At 44.3% G+C, this 21252-nt stretch overlaps 2 protein-coding genes across 6 annotated transcripts in view; both read left to right on the forward strand.

Annotated features, from left to right (window-relative positions):
* The first annotated feature begins 105 nt into the window (after positions 1-105).
* Positions 106-10919, forward strand: Acyp1 (acylphosphatase 1). Of its 3 annotated transcripts, none has more exons than XM_048449212.3 (3): positions 106-382; positions 6164-6255; positions 10519-10919. In XM_048449212.3, exons 1-3 carry the CDS (start codon positions 235-237, stop codon positions 10732-10734), a joined length of 456 nt encoding a protein of 151 aa, XP_048305169.1. In that variant the 5' UTR covers positions 106-234; the 3' UTR covers positions 10735-10919. The 3 variants fall into 3 exon arrangements, with proteins under 3 accessions (XP_048305169.1, XP_048305170.1, XP_048305171.1); XM_048449213.3 differs by lacking the exon at positions 106-382 and adding an exon at positions 5751-5905; XM_048449214.3 differs by lacking the exon at positions 106-382 and adding an exon at positions 5961-5984.
* A 1681-nt stretch (positions 10920-12600) lies between these two features.
* The window catches only part of Mlh3 (mutL homolog 3), a 34686-nt gene continuing 26034 nt past the window's right edge, over positions 12601-21252 (forward strand). For 2 of the 3 annotated variants that reach the window (XM_087911630.1, XM_087911631.1), the window contains exons 1-3: positions 12601-12701; positions 13892-17162; positions 20259-20357. In XM_087911630.1, the coding sequence (XP_087767756.1) occupies positions 13955-17162; positions 20259-20357 (3307 nt within the window). In that variant the 5' untranslated portion in view covers positions 12601-12701; positions 13892-13954. The remainder of the gene's footprint in view (positions 12702-13891; positions 17163-20258; positions 20358-21252) is intronic. The other variant, XM_087911632.1, reaches the window with a different exon arrangement.

Consider the following 21252-nt stretch of genomic DNA (forward strand, 5'->3'; position numbering starts at 1 on the left):
GCCTCCGGTTGCGACCTTCCAACCCCAGACCTGCGCAGGCTCAGTCCACAAGCGGTCCGGAGCTGCAGCGCAGATGGGTTAGGGGTGGAGGAAAGTGGGGTAAGGGTGCCGGCGGGTCACTTGAAGCAGGGTGCAGCCAACTCTGCAGCTCAGATCAGCGCTGCCCTTGGGGCTAGGGGAGGAGAAGCTTTTCTGGGGCTACATCAAAGAAGAACTTGCATTTCCCTGAGAACGATGCTCCCAGACCTTAGGGAGAAGGGTGGAGGCCCTAGATGGGCTGCGGAGTCACCCTGTCACAAGATTCGGGGATCCGCCCGGCTAGCGGGAGTGGGAATGCTGATTGCCCTTCTCAGCGCACTTGGCTGCTGCTCCCAGGCCCCAGGTAGGGCTGCAAAGCTCCAGACTATATGCGCCCGGGCTGATCTCCCCTTGCAATGCTTTGGCGCTTGCGATTAGATTTACTTTTATTTCGTTACGTGTTGTTATCGTCCCAGGGTAGTTTCTAAGGCCAATCTAATTATATTACTATTATAATGTTTTACTCTTACGAGGTAAATCTGACCGTTTCTACTTTGGGCCCGGGAATGACTCAGCCAAATGTAATGATAATAAAGTTAAGTACCACATCGACAATAATGAGCATAGCTTGATTTCAACAGTAAATGATCCCCTGTAACTTTTCGACATCAGAAGAGGGTTTATTTGTCTTCTTCGTGCTTCAGTTCATTTGGATAAGCTTTTTGGAACAGAGAGCTCAGTTTTTCCTGTAACTAAGCAGAAGATTCGTGCACGTGGGAAATAAAGTGGACAGCAGTCCCGTTAATCCTTCAACATATCAGATGTCAGCTTTTCTGTGCTATAAAGAAATTTCTTGGTGGGTTCTCTAGGGCAGATTATAAGTCGTTGTTTTCATTCCCAGTTGTCCCTTTTGCCTCTCCACTTTGCAGACTTTTCCCACTGACTTGGGCCTGGGGAAATTTCAGCTTCCCCCTGCTGAAGTCTTCTTTGGCTTTTCCCTATGCATTCATCCCTTTTAACTACTTTACAGTACCCTCCGTGTTGATCTCTGGTTGTAAAATATGCGTGACTTCTTCGTGGGAAAAAGTTTCACTTCGCTGGACCTGCCTCCTACTTGTTTCTCCTTCTGTTTTGTTTTGTTTGTGTTTGGTTTGAGACAGGCTTCCTGTCCAGCCCCCTGGCCCTCCTGCCTATGTAATCAGCTTGCCTCAGAGTCCCCTAGGCTGGGATATAGGCGCGCGGACGCGCGCGCGCGCACACACACACACACGCTTTTCCTTATCCCTCCTCCTTGTCCGGGCCCCTGCAGCCTGACTTCTGCTCTCCAGTTAACTGCGCAGCTATTCATGTTCTTCCCACGAGTAAAGGCAAGAAGGCAAGCTTCAGTTTCTGCAGCCTATTTGCTGGACGATGTTGATAATTCATTGCCTTAAAACTAAATTCCCTATAGTGAGATTTCATTTATGTCTTCTAAATAAAGCTTGCCTGAAGACCAGAAGGCAAAACTAAACCATTAGAGAACAGGCTGTGGTGGCCCACACCTTTAATCCCAGGATTTGGGAGACAGAAGCAGATAGATCCCCATGAGTTCAAGGCCAACCTGGGCTACACAAGACCAATACAGAAACAGGTTCAGATAGTGGCTCACACCTTTAACCCCAGCACTAGAGAGGAATATAAACCAGGATGAGACAAGAACTCTTTCTTTTTAGTCTGAGTAGCGGATCTACAGTAGACGGTGGAAGATTGTGGCTCGTTCTGCAGGCCGGCGGGGGGCGCTGACAGACGGTAACGGAACTACTTGCGGTGCTGGACCTGGAATCGAACTCTGGTCCTCGGGCGGAGTGGTCCGGCGCTCTACCCCCTGAGCCGTCTCTCTGACTGGCTGAGTATTTCTTAGAGGTTAAAAACTCTCTAGCGGGTTGGCTGCTTTGCTTTTCTGATTTTCAGGGTGAACCCCACTCTCTGTCTCTGTTTGTTCGTGCTATACTCACTACTCCTGTGTCCTCTTGCGTTCTTCTTTCTCAGCCTTGCTCCGTCTATTTCCACTTACGGTTTCTGGCATTTATACTTTCCCCCTATTGGCCTCCTAAGTTTATCTGTTCTCCCAAACACTCTTATCTTTCATGTATATGCTCTTAGAGGCATTCTCTTCCTTATGACTTCTACCAGATGCTGAAATCTGGAATTTTGTCTATGTTTAAAATAGTCCTTGGGGGGCTGGAAAGATGACTCAGTGGTTAAGAGCCCTGGTGGCTCTTCCAAAGGACCTAAGTTCAATTCCCAGCCCTACATGGTAGTTCACAACTGTCTGTGACTCCAGTTCCTGGGCATCCAGCACCCTCATACAGTCATAAATGCAGAAAAACCACCAATGCAAATGAAATAAAAATAAATGTTTTTTAAAATACCCCCTGTTTAGTGATAGTCTTCTCAGTTATAAATTTCTAACTACCCACCTGTCACCTCCTCATGACAGCCCCCCAGGAGCCCCAATCCATGGGACAGACCACTGGTGATCTCCACATTCTCTCATGTCCTCTCACCCTCAAAGCATACATCGTCTTCCTAGCTCTCTCTAGCCATCTCTTCCAACTGACCGACAAATTCTACTGAGTTTACATCTGCAGTTTTTTTCTCATAATAAGCTGTATCCTCTCATGCTCTGCCCGTGTTTCTTGTGGGGATGGATGGCTTTACCCTCTTCACCATCAGTACCTGCGTCCCAAATCTGTCCTTGTTGTTTTCCAAATGAGGATTCTAAAACCTTCTTTCCTAGCTTTCTTGAGATATTAACAAGGCCTGGGCTTACAATCAGTGGTAGACGGTATACTTAGAATGCACAGAACCTAGATTCCATTCCCAAGCAACAAAAGCACAAACACACACACACACACACACACACACACAGAGAGAGAGAGAGAGAGAGAGAGAGAGAGAGAGAGAGAGAGAAGGAAAGGAAGGATAGAGGGAGAGAGAGATTATAAATTAAAAAGTATATATAGTACTTCGGAATCATGTACACTGAAAATTGATACTGAGATTAGCACAGCTCTGGCTCAAGAATGAAACCCAAACTGAGCCGTGGTGGTGCTCACCTTTAATCCCAGCACTCGGGAGGCAGAGGCAGGCGGATCTCTGTGAGTCTGAGGCCAGCCTGGTCTACAAAGCGAATTCTAGGACAGCCAGGACTGTTTACACAGAAACTCTGGCTCAAAAAGGAAAGAAAAGAAGCAGCACAAACTTACAAAGTATGTCTTTTAAAACTTGTACATATTGCAGTTGTGGAGATAGCTTAGTCAAGACCTGACTCGATTGCCAGGACCCACATTTTAAAAAGTCAGACTTGGTGGCACAGATTTGTATTCCTGCTTCTGAGAATGCAAAGACAGGTGACTCCCTGGGCTCCCTGCCAGTTAGTCTAGCCTACTCAGCAGGTTCTAGGACAGTGAGAGACGCTGCTGTAAAAAAAAAAAAAATGGGTAGTACCTGGAGAACGACACTTCAGGCTGTCCTCTGGCCTCCCCATGTGTGTCCACATACACACATAAACAACAGGAAGATTCACAAATCGTATATACATACTTATATATACATATATAAAAATGTGATGTTTTGATACAAGTGTACATTGTAAAATGATTAAATTTAACTAACTAATAAATCATTCTGCCTTCTGATCCTATAGTTTCTCTTCCATAGTGATTTTTTTTTTTTGGTTTTTTGAGACAGGGTTTCCCAGTGTAGCTTTGGCTGTCCTGGAACTCACTTTGTAGAGTAGGCTGGCCTTGAACTCACAGAGATCTACCTGCCTCTGCCTCCTGAGAGCTGGAATTAAAGGCGTGTGCCACCACCGCCCAGCTCCATAATGACTTCTTGAAAAGCTGAGATGCATGATGTAAGCCATTTTCTGTCTCCCCCATTAGATGTAGAATATCCATGGTTGTGCAGTGAGAAGCAATGAGAATAAAATGTGGGCATATATATATATTCAGAAGGTTCCCCAGAGGTCCTGATGTGCACATGGCGTTGAGTGCTCCCGGCTTCATCACAACCACTTTTACCTTCTTGTCGATGGGCACTACCTTACCCACAAGCTGGGGAGTGGTAGAAGGCCGTATTTTGGGAGTGGACTTTGGACTGGCCGCCTGAAACGAAGTCCTGGCTACATCACTTTCTGGGTTGTGACTCTGTAACTATGGAAAAATACTGTCTTCTCCACAAGCCCTTTCTCAGTCTTTCCAGTCAGAATTAATCTCTGCTTCTTCATAACGCTTTCTGTCTTGTTATAATGCAGGGCTGGTTCGTGGTGAACTCTCAAGAATGTTTATGAAATGCATTACCACATTGCACATTATCTTGTCATTCTGTGTGTCACATTTGTCTATGATAAAGAACTCTTTGGGGCAAAGATGATATATCATTCATCTTCATACACCATATGGTGTTCTGTCCATAGAATGCTTAATGGGTTTGGAATCTATAGGGAAACTTATTTTAAATGAGTTTTAGAGAAATTACATCAATCAAATACACTGTTTAGTGTTGTTTTCAAATATTGCCAAGGACACCGTTCAGTCCAGCCCCTTCACCTCCCAGCAAGAAGGGCTTCATGACTCTGTAATGGGGAGCTACTGCAATGGTGGATTTCCATAGCTACCCCAGCAAACTCTCATCTTGCCCAGTCGGCCAACCTGATATATTAACAAATGGGGCCCAGTGTTGGGAAATGATCTAATATATACAAGCAACCAAAAAGGAGCAATAAACACAACACACAATTTGTTTCATACACATTTTTAATCCTAAGGGTAGCTGAATTCCAGTGTATATGCGACAATTCTCATTTTAGCAGTCCCCACCTAAAAACCCCTTTGTAATTCTCTTTTTCTAAAAGTAAATGCATGCAATTTGGTTATTTTGCTGGATTTTTTGATTCAGTTGAGATTCTGGAGCCATGAGTTACTTGCATGTGCTTTATTATTTGTTTATTACTTTATTTATGCATAATCTTAGTCAGGGTGGCAGCTTCCAAAAACCCAGACAGAATAACTTCATCATGATATCTTGTGCATTTACTGTCCCTTCCTACCAAGTCCAAATTGTGCATGACCCAAAATTGGAAGAGAATTGGAAGGAAGAAAAAAAGCAGGCCAGAAAATGGGTATGAATCCTATTCTATTGATTTACTTATGATGCTTAATGTTTTTTGTCTGTCTCCTATCTCAAGAATGGATAAGCTTCTCCAGCACAGGATTCTGCTATTACAGTCAACGGATATATGCCAACAGCCCTTGGCACGTAGTAGGCAGTCATGTTACTGTTTAGTTTATGAGTGGACATATTCTTTTTATTTATTTATTATGTATATAGTGTTCTGGGTACCAGATCTCATTATAGATGGGTGTGAGCCATCATGTGGTTGCTGGGAATTGAACTCAGGACCTCCGGAACAGCAGTCAGTTCTCTTAACCTCTGAGCCATCTCTCCAGCCCCGAGTGGATATATTCTAAGTGTTTCGTCTATGCTTTTCCATACCCACATAGAAATGAGAAGAGAGGTACGTTTAGAGACATAAATGGGTGCAGGCTGGGTCAGTGAGCGGAAAGCCTGACTGCTGGCAAAATCAATCCAAATCTCACCCCACAGCCAGGCTTACCGGTCCTGAAGCCCCGCCCTCGGGCGGGCTCTTGGCCGACCACCTACCTATGATTGGTTGGACCTTGGTGATGGGCGTGCAGGCCGCATTGGAGGAGCCGCACTCTAAACTTCCGGGAGCGGCGGTTATCTTAGCGCGGGCGGTTGATCTGGAGGTCTCTGGAGCGTTTCGGGCGCCTGGTGGGGAAGCCCGGGAAACCTGAGTGTCCGCCGCTCGGATCATCCAAGTGTCAGTGGAGGGGATTGCGGGCCGCGTGGGGAGAGGATGGATGGCGACCACGGGGCTGCGTGGGTAGCGGGGTGAGCAGGTGAAGGCCCTCGACCCCTTGGGCCTTGCGTTAACACCCACCCACCCACTTACTCCTGCAGTTCTGGGACCCTGAGATTCCGGAGAGGTCCCCAGGGGTGATGGAGTATGGATGCAGCCTCTTCTTAGGATGGCGTCCTGGCATAGTGCCTCACCTTGCTGCTTTCCTGGTTCTGACAGGTCTGAGCATGGCAGAAGGGGACACCTTGGTCTCAGTGGACTATGAAATTTTTGGAAAGGTTCAAGGAGTATTTTTCCGCAAGTACACTCAGGTATGTGACCTATAGACTTGAAGAGGTGTCGGGGCGCGGTACTAGGTGATGGACCCGAGGCCTTGTTCTGACAACTGCGAATTCGGAGAGGCTTCAAGGAGACAGTTGCGGCTGGAGATTGAGACTGTTTTGCACTCTGTAAAACACGAAGCAAATGAAAGCGGCTCCCGACTGGTTTCTTTCAAGCAGTGGTAAGGGAGCAAATAGACACTTCTCAAGGAGAATACCCCTAAGCACCCCGATGTACTGTCACCAAGCCAAGTCACTTTTATAGGAAAGCTACCGTCAAGATGGAGTTATGTAATCACCATCATACCCACCACAATTTTATTCCTCCTGCTTCCTCTAAAGACCTCAATTTCTTTTTTTTCCACCCTTGGACTCAAATCTAGGGACCTGAGCAGGCTAAGCAAGTGCTACCAGCTAAGCTACTTACCCAGCCCCTCACTTCATTCCTTTCTGTTCTTCTGGTCGTTGAACAAAAACAAGGGCATTCACCCTTTCTAAGGTCAGTTTTCCTGATTAAAATACCTTATCAGGCTAGGTGCGGTGGTACACGCCTTTAATCCCAGCACTCAGAAGGTAGAGGCAGGTAGATCTCTGTGAGTTTGAGGCTAGCCTGGTCTACATAACAAGTTCAGTTCACTACATTAAGGACTACATAGAGAACCCTTCTCTCAAAAAATAAACACAAAACTCTATCCATTCCAACATAGGTGTTAACATCAAAGGTGAGTCTGGTATTCCCCTTATAGTAATGGGGAGTATTTGAGGCAATGAACAAACTTGACAGCCTCTACCTCTGTTTCCCTATCACTAATCTCACCAATGCACAAGGGCAATCTTAAATTTTCCTTCTGCCTTCAGCAGAGGACGATCAGGCTGTTGACTACCCAAAGCATGTGCAACCCTACCGAGTAAGATGTAGGTCTGGCCGGGTGGTGGTGGCATGCACCTTTAATCCCAGCACTCGGGAGGCCGAGGCAGGCGGATCTCTGTGAGTTTGAGGCCAGCCTGGTCTACAGAGCTAGTTCCAGGACAAGCCCCAAAGTTACGGAGAAACCCTGTCTCAATATATATATTGGTCCGCAGCACTTTCCTCCAAGTGTCACACTGCTGGGACTGTGATGCTGAAAACTCAGACCTGAATCTTTGAAGAGGGAGTCAGTGGTCAGTACCTCTCTACTAATTTACAAACCCGTCTTTTCTGTTTTGTGTTCATTTGTGAAGCACCTGTCAAATGCTGAAAGTCTGAGCAAGGTTTGAGTTAGCTTTACCACTGGTTATGCAGGGCAGGTTCCTATGATTTCGTAAATGGTGGTGACATGCTCATAGAGGAATCTACATTGTTGAGGAAAAGGGAACACATATTACAGGGCATCTTTCTCTACCTGCCCCTCCTCCACCCCAAATTTGGAGACGGTTTAGAATACAGAAAAGCAAATACTGATGATGAAAATGCTGTTTGGGAACTCTCCTTTCCTTTTTCCTTTCCTTTTTCCTTTCCTTTCCTTTCCTTTCTTCCAAGACAGAGTTTCTCTGTGTAGCTCTAGCGGCTGTTCTGGAATTGGCCTCGAATTCAAGAGATCCTCCTGCTTCTGTCTTCAGAATACTGGGATTAAAGTCGTGTTCCACCACTGCCTCGCTTTTAGGATTTTTTCTATCTGTAGATTTGTAAGCATTTGTTTTCTTTTTTCTTTCTTAATTATTATTATTATTATTTTTAAATATTTATTCATTTATTATGCATACAATATCTGCCTACATGTGTGCCTGCGGGCCAGAGAGGGCACCAGATCTCATTTCAGATGATTGTGAGCCAAGATATGGTTGCTGGGAATTGAACTCAGGACCTTTAGAAGAGCAGGCAATGCTCTTAACCACTGAGCCATCTCTCCAGCCACCTTTCTTAATTATTATTATTGGTTGTGGTTTTTTAAGATAGGGTTTTCCTGCATAATAACCATAGCTGTCCTGGAACTCACTTTGTAGACCAGGCAGCCTTGAACTCACAGAGATCCATCTGCCTTTGCCTCCTGAGTGCTGGGATTAAAGGTGTGCACCCCCATTACCCAGAAACTTTATTTTTTTAATTAAATAATTTTTAAATTTTTTGTGTATTGGTGTTTTACCTGCATAAATGTCTGTGTGAGAATGTCAGATCCCCTGCAACTTGAGTTACGGACGGTTGTGAGCTGTCATGTGGGTGCTGGGAATTGCACCCAGGTCCTCTGGAAGAGCAGCCAGTGCTCTTAGCCATTGAGCCACCTCTCCAGCTCCCTCATGTTCAGCTTTAAAGACTTTGTGATTACTTATTGGACAGAAAAAAAAACCCATTAGGATAAGGAGCAGCAGGATTGGAAAGGGAATTGGCATGAGATTCCCTTTAGACATGAGCTTTACTGGGAGAGCCTTGTGACTGGGGGTCTGTGGCCTTGCCTTGAGATTGGAGAGCAGTATGAGAGACAGACAGTACATCAGATCAGGATCAGGCAACATGCCAGGGCTTACAGGCTTTCTGGTAAGGTGACCCAGTGGGTAAAAGCACGTGCCACCAAGACTGGTGGACCAAGTTCAACAGTCCCCAGGACCCACGAGGTGGAAGGAGGGGCAGGCCTCTGAAGGCAGTCCTCTGACCTCCACACTTGTGCTACGGTATGCATGCCTCACTCTAATAAATAAGTAAATGTAATTAAAAAGTACGTTTTTGTAATGGAGAGGAGTATTGTTAAGAAAGGTAACCTAGGAGCCTGGGAGATGGCTCAGCAACCTGCACTGTTCTTCCAAAGGACTCAGGTTCAGTTGCCAGAGCACACATAGGGTGGTTCATAACCACCTCTAATTCTAGCTCCAGGGAGCCTGGCACCACCCTCTTCTGGACTCCATGGGGACCAGCACTCAACACACTCACATACTGCACCCTCTCTGTATATGCCTAATTAAAAATATTTTTAAAAAAAACATAGAGATAGCCATCACAGATGGAACCTTAATGAAATCCCCCAAACAAAAGAAAACATCTAACTCTTATGTCTTTTCAGTATTAGAATTTGTCAGTTAGTTATTTCTAGGATTTAGTATAGGACAGTCTACAGGAGTAAGAACATGGAGGAAGCAGATACTGGATAGGACCATATATTAGAGGCTGTGAGCTCTGAGGCTATAACACAGCATAGCTTTTTAAATTCTGGGTCCAGAGAGAGCTGCAGCAGGGACATGGCCTGGTTTCTCCAGGCTGCTTGTTTGGTCTCTTAGAGCAGCCAGTGTCGTCAGTGGCCAGGCCCATGACCTAACCAGTCAGATGGAAGCCTGACAGCCGTGGGGCCTCGTGAACCCCTTAGTGTCAGAGCCCAATCTCAGCTGCTCTCCTTCTCTACCGAAGATGACAGAAAGTGGGCTTCGGGTGCAATGTAAACATGTTGGGTTAGAGAGACCTCTGCAGTAAAAACAACGGTTGTGTTGCCCAGGGAATTGTGAAATACTGTGTAATGATCTTTAAAGATACAAAGGATCACTTCATCTGGATTCATTTACGTGTGGTCCTGGCTAACGGCAAAGGGAAGGATCAAATAACTTCAAGCTTTTTCTGTTTAATGCACCCAGTAGATTGCTGATTAAGAGACGAGACAATGAGGGTTGGGCTATATCTTAGAACTGCTATACTTGCCTAGGTAGCATGTATAAGGTCCTAGGTGAATCCCCTGTACGGCAAAAAAACCTCACTAAAACTCAGGGTCTTTCCCACTTCGATTTAGTTGGCTGGGCGGGATAGTACACACTTCTAATCTAAGCACTCAGAGGGCAGAGGCAGGAGGATGGCTGGAAGATAGGCTAGGCAGGACTACCTGATGAGTTCCATCTAGGTCAGCCAGTGTTACATAGTGAAACTGTCTCAAGAAAAGAAAAGAAATGGATGAGCTGCAAGCCCAGGAGCCTTGAAGAGTCAGCCTTAGGAAAGCATTTTAAGGGCATCTTTCGGGGCCTTACTCTTTAGTCCTAACCGTGCTCATTACTGCATAATGGAAATTGTCAAGAATTCAGCGCCAAGTTTTGTAGAATGAAAAGGGAAGTGGAATCGAGTAGCTACTCTTGATGTTAAAGTCAGCCACAGGATTCTCCTTGGTGTCTGCTTTGATTTTTCTGGACAATGTCAAATTAGTCTCAGTGGTTTGACTCCAGGCCAAGGTTCTGGCCACAGAGTGTAGTCTTGCTCTGTTTTGTGCAACCTCACTGGATCGCTCTTTCTCTTCTCTCCCCGCTTAGGCTGAGGGCAAAAAGCTAGGTTTGGTAGGCTGGGTCCAGAACACCGATCGGGGCACCGTGCAAGGACAGCTGCAAGGCCCCATCTCCAAGGTGCGGAGCATGCAGGAATGGCTGGAGAAGAGAGGAAGTCCCAAATCCCACATCGACAGCGCGAACTTCAACAATGAGAAAGCCATCTCAAAGCTGGATTATTCAGATTTCCAAATTGTAAAATAATGACCTGAATTTTAATGTTTTCAAAATTATCTCCCTCCTTTTTTTATTGATAAAGCACTATTCTGTGCTCAGTATTAGATTTTGTAAGTTATTTTAGCTGCGTATTTGAAAGTTACCGTGTATTACATGTATGATGGAGTACAATTGTGTGCAATCCTAATTAATAAAAACACACTAGAACCTTATGCTTAATGTACTTAAATCTTTATTGAACTTTTGGGCAACATGATGTATTTAATCAGTGTTGTGAGAGGAAGACTTTGTCATAGTTTCAAGAGGCCTGAAGGGGAAGAAGTGACTGAGTCATTTCTATGAATTGTTACTCAGTTTCTTCAGATTAGATGTGTGGAAAGAACAAAGCCACCAGGTCAGGCTGGAAGTGTTCAGATGATGTGCTGGACTAATTACTTTTGGCTTTCAGGTTCTTGGAACATCTGCTGTCATTGCTTTTCCATGGGTTAGAAAATCACATGAAGTAGTTATGGGCTGGATTGTGCCCCCTCCCCTCATTTATATGTTCAGACCCTAACCCAAGTACCAATCCTGCTTGACTGGTGTGTATGCACAAAGGATGTGAAGACAGCCAGCTGCAACCCAAGAAGAGGCTTCAGAGGAAACCCTGGCTGACACCTTACTCTCAGACTCTTCCCAGAACTGGCAGGGGAAGAAACTGCTACTTAAGGCACCCAGCCTGTGGCCTTTTGTCATGGAGCCCTGGCAAACTGAGCAATAATCAGAATCTTGTTTCACTGGCCTCAGAAGTCTGATTTGGTTTGATTAGTAACTAAACAAATACATACTTTAAAGTTTGTCGTAACTTCCATTAAAGGGAGGAGGGGTGGCCTGGAGAGGTGATTTATCAGTTAAGAACACTGTTAGCTCTTCCAGAGGTCCTGAGTTCAATTCCCAGTGCACAACTGTCTGCAGCTGTAGTCCCATGGGATTGGATGCCCTCTTCTGGTGTGTAGATGTACATGCAGACCAAAATCCATATATGTAAAATACATTCTTTTTTAAATTTTTTTATGATTTATTTATTTTTTATTTTATGTGCAGTGGTGTGAAGGTGTCAGGTCCCCTGGAACTGGATTTTCAGACAGTTGTGAGCTGCCATGTGGGTGCTGGGAATTGAACCCAGGTCCTCTGGAAGAGCAGTCAGTGCTCATACAAAATTCTTTAAAAAAAAAAAAAGTTGCAGGACCCAGGGGAGAGGTTTCAATGAATATGAGACAGAAGGCAAAAAACTGAGGATAGGTTAATAATTCCCAAAACATTCTCGCTGTGCTTTTAAGAGCTCTGTTCTCCTTCAGTTAGGAAAAAGCAGTGGTGGTATTGGGAAGATTAAAAAAAAGAAAAAACAATGAAGGGAATCCTGGCATTCTAATTTGCAAATTAAGAAAGTAGTGGGAGGCAGAGGCAGGTGGATCTCTGAATTCGAGGCCAGCTTGGTCTACATAGTTTCAGGACAGCCAGGGCTACACAGAGAAATCCTGCCTTGAGAAACAAAGGAGAGGGTGAGGGAGAAGAGGAGGTCTGACTTCTCAGCATTAATTCTAAGAACATTGTGCATTCTCTGATGTCTACTTGCCACCAGGTCGCGGCAGTGTACAAAACCAAAGGCCACCTTCACGTAGTTTACAATCTAGCGAACAAAGACTAAGGAAACAAGTAAAATACATGTGGAAAGAAATATTAGTACCTGCAAAGAAGAAGAGAGCGAGAAAGGGAACAAACCAAAACTTACTGGAAACAGCCTATCACCCAATACCAAAAGAGAATAAGGCGCGAGCACTAATTAGAACTAGCAGGTCTTCACCTGAGCCAAGTTCTCAGCCGGGCCACCTTGGCGCCTGCGCACGAGACGTCGTGCAGACCCAGGCTCGCGGCGTCTCAGAAGCGCATGCTCTAGAGCGCGCGTCCGGCATCGGAAGCGGTTGGTCCCCGAGAGTTGATGGAGGAGATTCGAGGTGAAGGGGGAAAGCACGTGTTGAAATATTGTTCCGGGAGTTCGTCTAACACCAGAAGAGCTCTAGTGACGGCCGCGGGCTTGCCTGGAGGAGCACGGGGCCCCCAGAAGGAGGGGCCTCGGGAGCGGCGGGGCGGGTGGACTGCGCAGGCGCGAGCTTCCTGCACGGGAAGCCGGACTGTCTAGACCCTGGGACTGTAGCAATCAGAATGCTTATTAAACATTCACCCCGTTTGCCAACGGCCGCTAAGTTCATTGTCTTAGAAAGCAGTCGTAGCCCCAGTTTGCCCAGGCTTTAAAAAGCTAGTCCTGCCACCAGCTGTACTGTTATCGTTTATGAAGAAGGAAGTGAGACATTTAATGACCTAGACTCTTAGGGGTTGTTTGTACTTGCAAGAAAACTTGAAATCAGTTCAGACAACCCCATACCATCATTATTATTGCCATGTTGTGTTCTGGGGATATATAGGGACCGAGCGTATCAGTACAAAAGAATATTAGTAATCAGGACTTTTCAGCGAACTATCAAGCAACAGCAGGATTTAAACAGCAAATGGTAGAAAACTTACAGGCAAAGGAATTTCCCTGCTTTATTCCCCCACTCCCACTCCCACCCCCACCCTCTCCCCGCCTCTCCTTAGAAAGTAATTTTGACAATCGTAATCGCTTACTACCTGTCTTCTCCTTGATATGTTTGACTTTAATTCTGTCCTGTTGTCTCACTTTCTTACAGTGTCTTAGCACACTAAAGTCTTTCTAAAAGCCATGGATATTGTGTAATGTATAACGTTATGAAACAAACTTGGATCTTTTTCATGAATAATTTCTAGCTAACGTTTCTTAGCTGAATTTAATTTAGGCATCTGTTTTTAGTGAAGTGCTTAGAATTTTGAATAGTGTCTTTACGGGTCAACATCAAGTATAATTATGGTTTCTCTTTAGGGCATTCACTTTAGGAACAGGGAAAATTATGAAATTATGAATGCTTCTTTGGAATCGAGGTCCATTATACCAGGCATGAGTTTTATGTGCTGTCTAGAAATTAGAAGTATACTTCTGTTCCATATTTTGGTTTAATATTTTATTTTTCTCCAACTGTAGTTCTTCATAATATTTGAGAGAAGTCAGTAATGCTATATAACCGAGGTTTGATAGGGCATGTGTGTTCTTTGTTTTTGTTTATTTCCATAGGTGGTTATTTCCAGTCAGAGAAGGAAGCCCGTGTCTGGCATTCTCTCCACATGACTCCCTGCCATGATCAAGTGCTTGTCAGATGAAGTACAAGCCAAATTGCGTTCCGGTTTGGCCATAATCTCCTTGGGCCAGTGTGTCGAGGAACTCATCCTCAACAGTATTGACGCGGAAGCAAAATGTGTGGCCGTCAGGGTGAATATGGGAACCTTCCAAGTTCAAGTGATAGACAATGGATTTGGGATGGCGGGTGATGATATAGAGAAGGTGGGAAACCGGTATTTTACTAGCAAATGCCGCTCGATACAGGACTTGGAGAACCCAAAGTTCCATGGTTTCCGAGGAGAGGCCTTGGCAAGTATAGCCGACATGGCTAGTGCTGTGGAAATTTCATCCAAGAAAAGCATGGCCATGAAAACCTTTGTGAAGATGTTTCAGAACGGGAAAGCCCTACATGCTTGTGAAGCTGATCTGACTAGACCCAGCGTGGGGACCACAGTAACTGTGTATAACCTGTTCTCCCAGTTTCCCGTGAGGAGGAAGAGCATGGATCCTAGACTAGAGTTTGAGAAGGTTCGGCAACGGGTAGAAGCCATCTCCCTCGTGCACCCTTCTGTCTCTTTCTCTTTGAGGAATGATGTTTCTGGTGCCATGGTTCTCCAGCTCCCCAAAACCAAAGACATATGTTCTCGGTTTTGTCAAATTTATGGACTGGGCAAGTCTCAAAAGTTAAGAGAAATACATTTTAAATACGAGGAGTTTGAGTTTGGTGGCTACATTAGCTCTGAAGCGCACTACAATAAGAATATGCAGTTTTTGTTTGTGAACAGAAGACTAGTTTTAAGGACAAAGTTGCATAAACTCATTGACTTTTTATTAAGAAAAGAAAGTACTATATGTAGGCCAAAGAACGGCTCTGCCAATAGGCAAATGAATTCAAGTCCTCGGCACCGTTCTGCCCCCGAACTCCATGGGATATATGTCATCAATGTGCAGTGCCCGGGCTGTGAATATGACGTGTGCATGGAGCCTGCCAAAACTCTGATCGAGTTTCAGAACTGGGATACCCTGTTGGTTTGTATTCAAGAAGGAGTGAAAAGGTTTTTAAAGCGAGAAAACCTGTTTGTAGAGTTATCAGGTGACGCTATTAAGGGATTCAATGAAGACAACGATTTTAGTTTCTTTGGTGTTACTCTTGAGACACATGCATCCACTCGTGAGAACTGTGACCAGAGCAGTTTCCAGGAAGCGTGCACTAATATTCTAGATTCCTATGAAATGTTGAATTTGCAGTCGAAAGCTGTGAAAAGAACGGCTACTGTAGAAAGTAGAAATTCTGGGGATTCCGAAGCCATCAGAAAACAGACAACTGACTCATTGCACAGTTGTGAAACAGATGGCCCGGGCCATAGTGAAATGATAGAGTCATCATCACACAGCAAAGACAGCGCTCACTTAGCATCAAGGGTGTTGGGAGAAGAGGGAGAAAACGAGAAACATCAGAAATCTTTCTTGGAACAAAGGACTTCAGAAAGTCCACATGGAACTAGCCCCAAAATGGTTTCAAGCCCTGTTTGGGCACATCATCTCTTTGAGGAGAGTGAGGCAGATGTAGAAATACAGAAAATAAGCCCTGTTGTTAATGTCATGGCTGCCAACGTTCCCCCAAATAGTAGGATCCAGGGCCTACTGGAGAAACATAAAGATGCTACTGAAGTGAGGTACCAACCTCTGCCTTTTGAGACAACAGCATTTAGAGTCCAGGGTACACAGAGAAAGAAGGAGAAAAGAGAAAAAGAGCCTAGTAGTCATGGAAGAGTAAATGTTTTTAGATATGGAGAGGTTAAGTTATGCTCCACTGGCTTTATAACTCATGTGGTACAGAATGTGCACACTAAATCAACTGAAACAGAGCATTCATTTAAAAATTATGTCCGACCCGGTCCTGTAAGTGCCCAACAGACATTTGGAAACAAAGCACACCACGCACTCGAGACTCCAGACACCGATTTAACAAGCACTTTAAGTACAGAATCTGCTCAACTGCTCCACAAAAAATTGTGCAGGACAAACACAGGTTATGGGCCAGAGAACAACCCAGTAGCAGCGGATGAGAGCTTGGCTCTTTTTCAGGAAGGTGGTACAGGACCACACACAGGTTGCTTTTTGCCTGACGCACCCTCCTTCCCAGGGTGCAGATATGCTTCAAAGGGTACTAAGAAAACAGAGAAGACAATGCAGCCCTCCAGACCTACAGGCCGTAGGAAGCTAAGCTTGCGTTCACAAGTAGGGTCTTTAGAGAGATTTAAGAGGCAGTATGGGAAGGTTAACAGTTCTCTAGATACAGAAGAGGAAAATAACACCGAAGTCAGGACCCATGGTATTCTGCTAAACGACAAGAGCCACTTAGATATGTCTGATGGTGGTAAGATCACTACCGTGGAGCACTGTGACACTTGTCAACCAGTAAGTCACATCCTGCACTCAGAAAAATCTCCATTTTCCAAAGAAGCTTGCTTAGAACAGATGCCTCATTCGAGAGAAAGTCCTATTACTCTGGCAGAATTCTCTCCCTTTAACAGAAAACCTTCCGATGTTGAGAAGTCCACCGAATCACTTGCTTCAAAATTATCCAGACGGAAAGGTTCTGAAAAGGAGCTGCGAACGATGGAGATGACAGGCCATATTCATGAACTTCCAGATTCGGAGTCCAGCTGGACAGACAGTGGCCAGGGCACTAGGTTAGACTTACCTTTTTGTGAATTATTTAAAAATAAACATGAAAAAATAAAGAGTGGCTTGCCTCTAATACCAGATTCTGCCACCCAGGATAATTCCATCCACAACAGTGCAATGCATTCTCACAACGTAATGGACGACACAGAGAAACCAGAAACTCCTTTGCCGTTACCCTGCAGCGATTCTAAAACCAGTAAAGATTCAGATGTTCTCGTCAAATCTTCAGAGCAACATATAGCAACTCCTGATTCTCCCAGTAGAATGATCACGAGTCAGGTAGAAGTTACCACTGCCAGCCAAGATGTAATTTCTTCCCAGAATGATGAGTCAAAAGCAAGATCTTGTTCCGAAAATGAAGAATCTAATTCATATCCTATGGGTTGGCAGCAGCATTTTGATGTAACGCTGGGAAGAATGGTTTACATCAACAGAACAACGGGACTAAGCACGTTCGTTGCTCCCACGGAAGACGTTCAGACTGCTTGCACCAGAGACCTGACAACTGTGGCTGTGGATGTCCTACTCGAGAATGGTAAGCACAAAGAAGGATAATGGCCAAAGAGCAATATAGTTGTTCACAGAAGTGGCCAGCAGACAGCCTTGGAAAGCCACGTTGTATTGTTCTGTTGTTTGGGGGGTGGGAATATTAAGACAGGGTCTTACTATGTAGCTCAGGCTGGCCTTAAACTCTGTTTGTAGCCAGGTTGGTCTTGAACTCATGCTCAGTCCTGCTTCTAAATGCTAGAATTTAAAGTATGTACCACAACACCTGACTTCTGAAGGCCAGTTTTAAAACCAATACTGTGTTTAAGGCATATGGAGATTCTTGAGGTTTAACAATATTTAAATGTGAGAATTTTGTGATGACTGATAAAAGAATGTAAAGGTACCTACATGTGTCTAAGACATATGTGTGTGCAAGGGGACGGATGGACTTCATTTTAATCAAATTGTGCTGCTAGTGGCTAAAAAGACCGACAGTACTTATCTACCCTGTTTTCCCTTTCTTCCCAAATACACTTCTAGAAATTTGTCTTTAGAGACATGACTGCTTCTGTCTGTGGCTGCCAGCCTAAGGTTGGGAAAATCTTATTGTAAGTTTCCAGTAAAATATATAGGTCAATGCAGTGGGATTTTTGTGAGCTTCCCCTGGAAAGTAGGAGTTAGTCAAACATTTTTCAAAATGTAGGCTAGATAGGTGCCTTCATAACTATATTTTTCAAATGTACTTTATTATAATATATCTACCAATCCACTTGATTAATCTCTGATACAAGAAGTTGATAATAATATGGTTTTCGGGTCACACCACAAAGCAACACCAGAGCCTGGTCTAGGACTCTGGGTTCTCAGGTTTCAGGCAACATTAAAAGTGACATTGTTTTGGCAGTGTGTTGAGAGCCAGATGTTGGGAGCCGGTGAAGCTGATTTCCATCTGGCTGTAATCTCGGCTTTCACTAGTAGGATAAACATTAAATATGCATCCTTGTGAAAAAGTCTCGCATGCTGTAAAAGAATGTAAATTGTATGAATATAATTGCAAATTACAATGTCTCCTTAGGATAAATATTTCTTGTTGGAGGCTCTGATGTTAAATAAATCCTTTAGTTTTAAATGCTTTTCAATTTTTTTCCTTATGGGAAAAAAAAATCACTGTTGTAACATCTAGAGAATTTCATAGGAGGAGAAAACTCTTTATTTTCAGTATTGCTCTTGAGACTATCCAGTTGCTCATAAGGCATCTTTATGTGCTTTCCAGTCTAGGTCATATGTACTGGTTTGTATGTGCTGAACGCTTATCAGAGAGGAACATCTAAGGTGCCGGCACCTCATCTTCCTGAAATGGAACTGCTTCTGATACAGCGCCAAAAAAATAACTGGATTACGTTCAAGTGTGGGGTGGTTGTTGCCAAAAGAAAGGAGGGGGATCTTAGCTGCCACACTCAACATAAACATCTGCTCCTGTTAAGCAGATTTAGATGTGAAACTACTTCAGGGCACCGCACCATCTGGATTACCGTATCTTGTGAACTTTTGAGAGCCGCGTTAAGTCAAGTTCCAAATGAAAATTAATTTTGCTATCAAGACAGGTTCATTGAAAAAAATGGCGCCTCACACCCTCCATTCACGTGGAATTGGCTCTTTACAGTGGGGCATTAGGGCATGACTGGCACACATGAAAATGTAGACGTGTAACGAATTACTACGAGAAACGTTAAAGCTCCGCTAATTTTAGCACTTGGGAGGTGGAGGCCGTAAGATAAGAACCGAAGGCAGCCAGTTTCTCTCTCTCTTGTTTTTTAGTTTTGATATTTTGTTTTTTGAGACAGGATTTCTCTGTGTAGCCCTGGCTGTCCTGGAACTTGGTTTGCAGACCAGGCTGGCCCGTGTGCCACCACTGCCCAGGCCTCCCTTAGCCTCTTTTATTATGAATTATACAACTTTACTTCACCTAATCTCTTGCTTATTTTTTTATTTTTTGTCCAACAGGCTTGTCATTTTTAATAGCTCGGTTATGTGTTTCTCCCCTCCTTTTTATTTTATTTTTATTTTATGTATTGAATGTTTTTGCCTTTATAGAGTCTGTGTACCCTGTTCATGCCTCGTGCCCATGGAGGCAGGAGAGGGCATCAAAACCCCATGGAACTTGAGTTACAGATGGCCGTGAGCCACTGTGTGGGTGCTGGGACTTGAACTCAGGTCCTCTGGAAGTGCCCCTGGTACTCTTAACCACTGAGCCAGTTTTCCAGGCTTTTCAAAATTGTCTCTTCAGAGTTGTGTCTAAGACTCAAATCTGCTCTTCCTCCAGATGGTTAGCATTTAGACAGGTATTTGAATAAGGTACCTTTTATCCACTCATTTATCTGTTTTAAAAGATGTATTTATTTATATTATGAGTGTTCTGTCTGCGTGTATGCCTGCAGGCCAGAAAAGGGCATCAGATCTCATTACAGGTGGTTGTGAGCGACCGTGTGGGTGCTGGGAATTGAACTCAGGACCTTTGGAAGAGCAGGCAGTGCTCTTAACCGCTGAGCTGTCGCCAGCTGCAGGTGTTTCTGTCTGCACAGGTTCACCCAGCGCTTGCTGTCTGTCACACCGTGGTAGGTGCCCTCACACTGACGCTCATCTGACTTCTCAGCATTTCAGTCTGTTAGGCATAGCTAGGTAATGCAGTGCAGTCGTGGTCATGGTAGGGCCACAGATGGTGGGTAAGACACTTAAAAGTTGGGCATTTCTAAAGGTGGCAGCAGGTTGTGGGTGATCATGAAGTACAACGGTGTCTGACAAGACCTCTGAATAACTAGACCTTATATGGTCTTTAGCGGCGCCCCAACCTTTATCTGTGGAGTCCAGTAGCTGCATCATTTACCCAGGATATGACAGTGGAAAATGTCTGAAGACAGTGCCTAGTGTGTCCCTGCAGCCTGCACATTGCACTCTTGAGAGTCATATCTGTGATAAAGAGATGATATGTTAATGTAAATAAGAATAATGTAAATTCTGATTTTCCATGTAGTATTTAGTAGTCTGCCTTATGTCTTCATTTAGTTTGTAGAGAAAGATTTTACATAATTTTTATAGTTTGTATGTTGAGTTCAAATTTGTAGGTTTTTCTTTTTTCGTTTAGGGTTTCAGTACAGGTGCCATCCTTTTAGAAGCGATCTTATTCTTCCTTTCCTTCCAAGAGCTCAGGAGGAGAGGATTATGCTGAGACAAAAGGCGAGAGGTGAGAGCAATGCCAGAGGTTGTGTGTGGAGACACCTGGCACACCCTGTCCCACTCAGTGTGGAAGACTGGAGCATGGTCGGCACCAGCTGTGCCTCGGGAGCCAGAATTCCCCACGGCTCTGTTGAACAGCAGAGCTAAGTGATTCGGTGCATGCATGTAGATCAGAAACAGACTGGCTGTTAGTGCTGGGTGATTATGCGTAGGCTGTGGTGTCTGAGACTGGGGAAACGTTTCTTATTTTTAAAGATTGAATTTCTCCATATTACAGTACTTTGATCTCTGTACAATTCTTTGGAAAAAAAACCTAAAGAAACCTATTATCTTTGTTTTTGTTGTTTCTTAAAATTGATTAAGTATATTTTTATCAAACGGCAACAAGAAAATTGGAATTACAGTTTTTTCTGTACACACACTTGGAAATATGCTTCTTTTGTTTTAAGACTTACTTAGTTTTATTTTGTGTATGGATGTTTTGCTGGCATGCATATCTGTGCACCATGTGTATCCAATGCCCTTGGCAAGAGGAGGGCATCAGATTCTCTGAACTAGAGTTACAGATGGTTATGAGCCACTGTGTGGGTGCCAGGAACCAAACCTGGGTCTTCTGCTAGAGCTGCAGGCCCTTTTCATCTCTGAGCCATCTTTCCAGGTCCCTGGAACATTGTTATAGACCAGCAGTTTTTGGCCTATAGGTTGCAACCCCTTGGGTTGCATATCAGGTATTTAAATTACATATATAACAGTAGCAAAATTATAGTTATAAAGTAGCAATGGAATAATTTTATGGTTGGGGATCACCACCACACGAGGAACTGGTTTTTTTTTTTTTTTTTTTTTTAGAGTGAGGTTGAATATTTATTCAGGGGGTTATGGAGGGTAAAGGAAAAGGGGGG

This window comes from Myodes glareolus, chromosome 11 (genome assembly GCF_982192425.1).
Source record: "Myodes glareolus chromosome 11, mMyoGla1.1, whole genome shotgun sequence".
Taxonomy (NCBI): Eukaryota; Metazoa; Chordata; class Mammalia; order Rodentia; family Cricetidae; genus Myodes; species Myodes glareolus.

Bases quoted from the DNA above. Each gene is read 5' to 3' on its own strand.
- Acyp1 (XM_048449212.3), top strand. From the start codon at position 235: ATGCTCCCAGACCTTAGGGAGAAGGGTGGAGGCCCTAGATGGGCTGCG. The intron at 383-6,163 runs GTAGGGCTGCAA...TGGTTCTGACAG, and splicing joins CTGCTGCTCCCAGGCCCCAG to GTCTGAGCATGGCAGAAGGG. The intron at 6,256-10,518 runs GTATGTGACCTA...CTCCCCGCTTAG, and splicing joins TTTTCCGCAAGTACACTCAG to GCTGAGGGCAAAAAGCTAGG.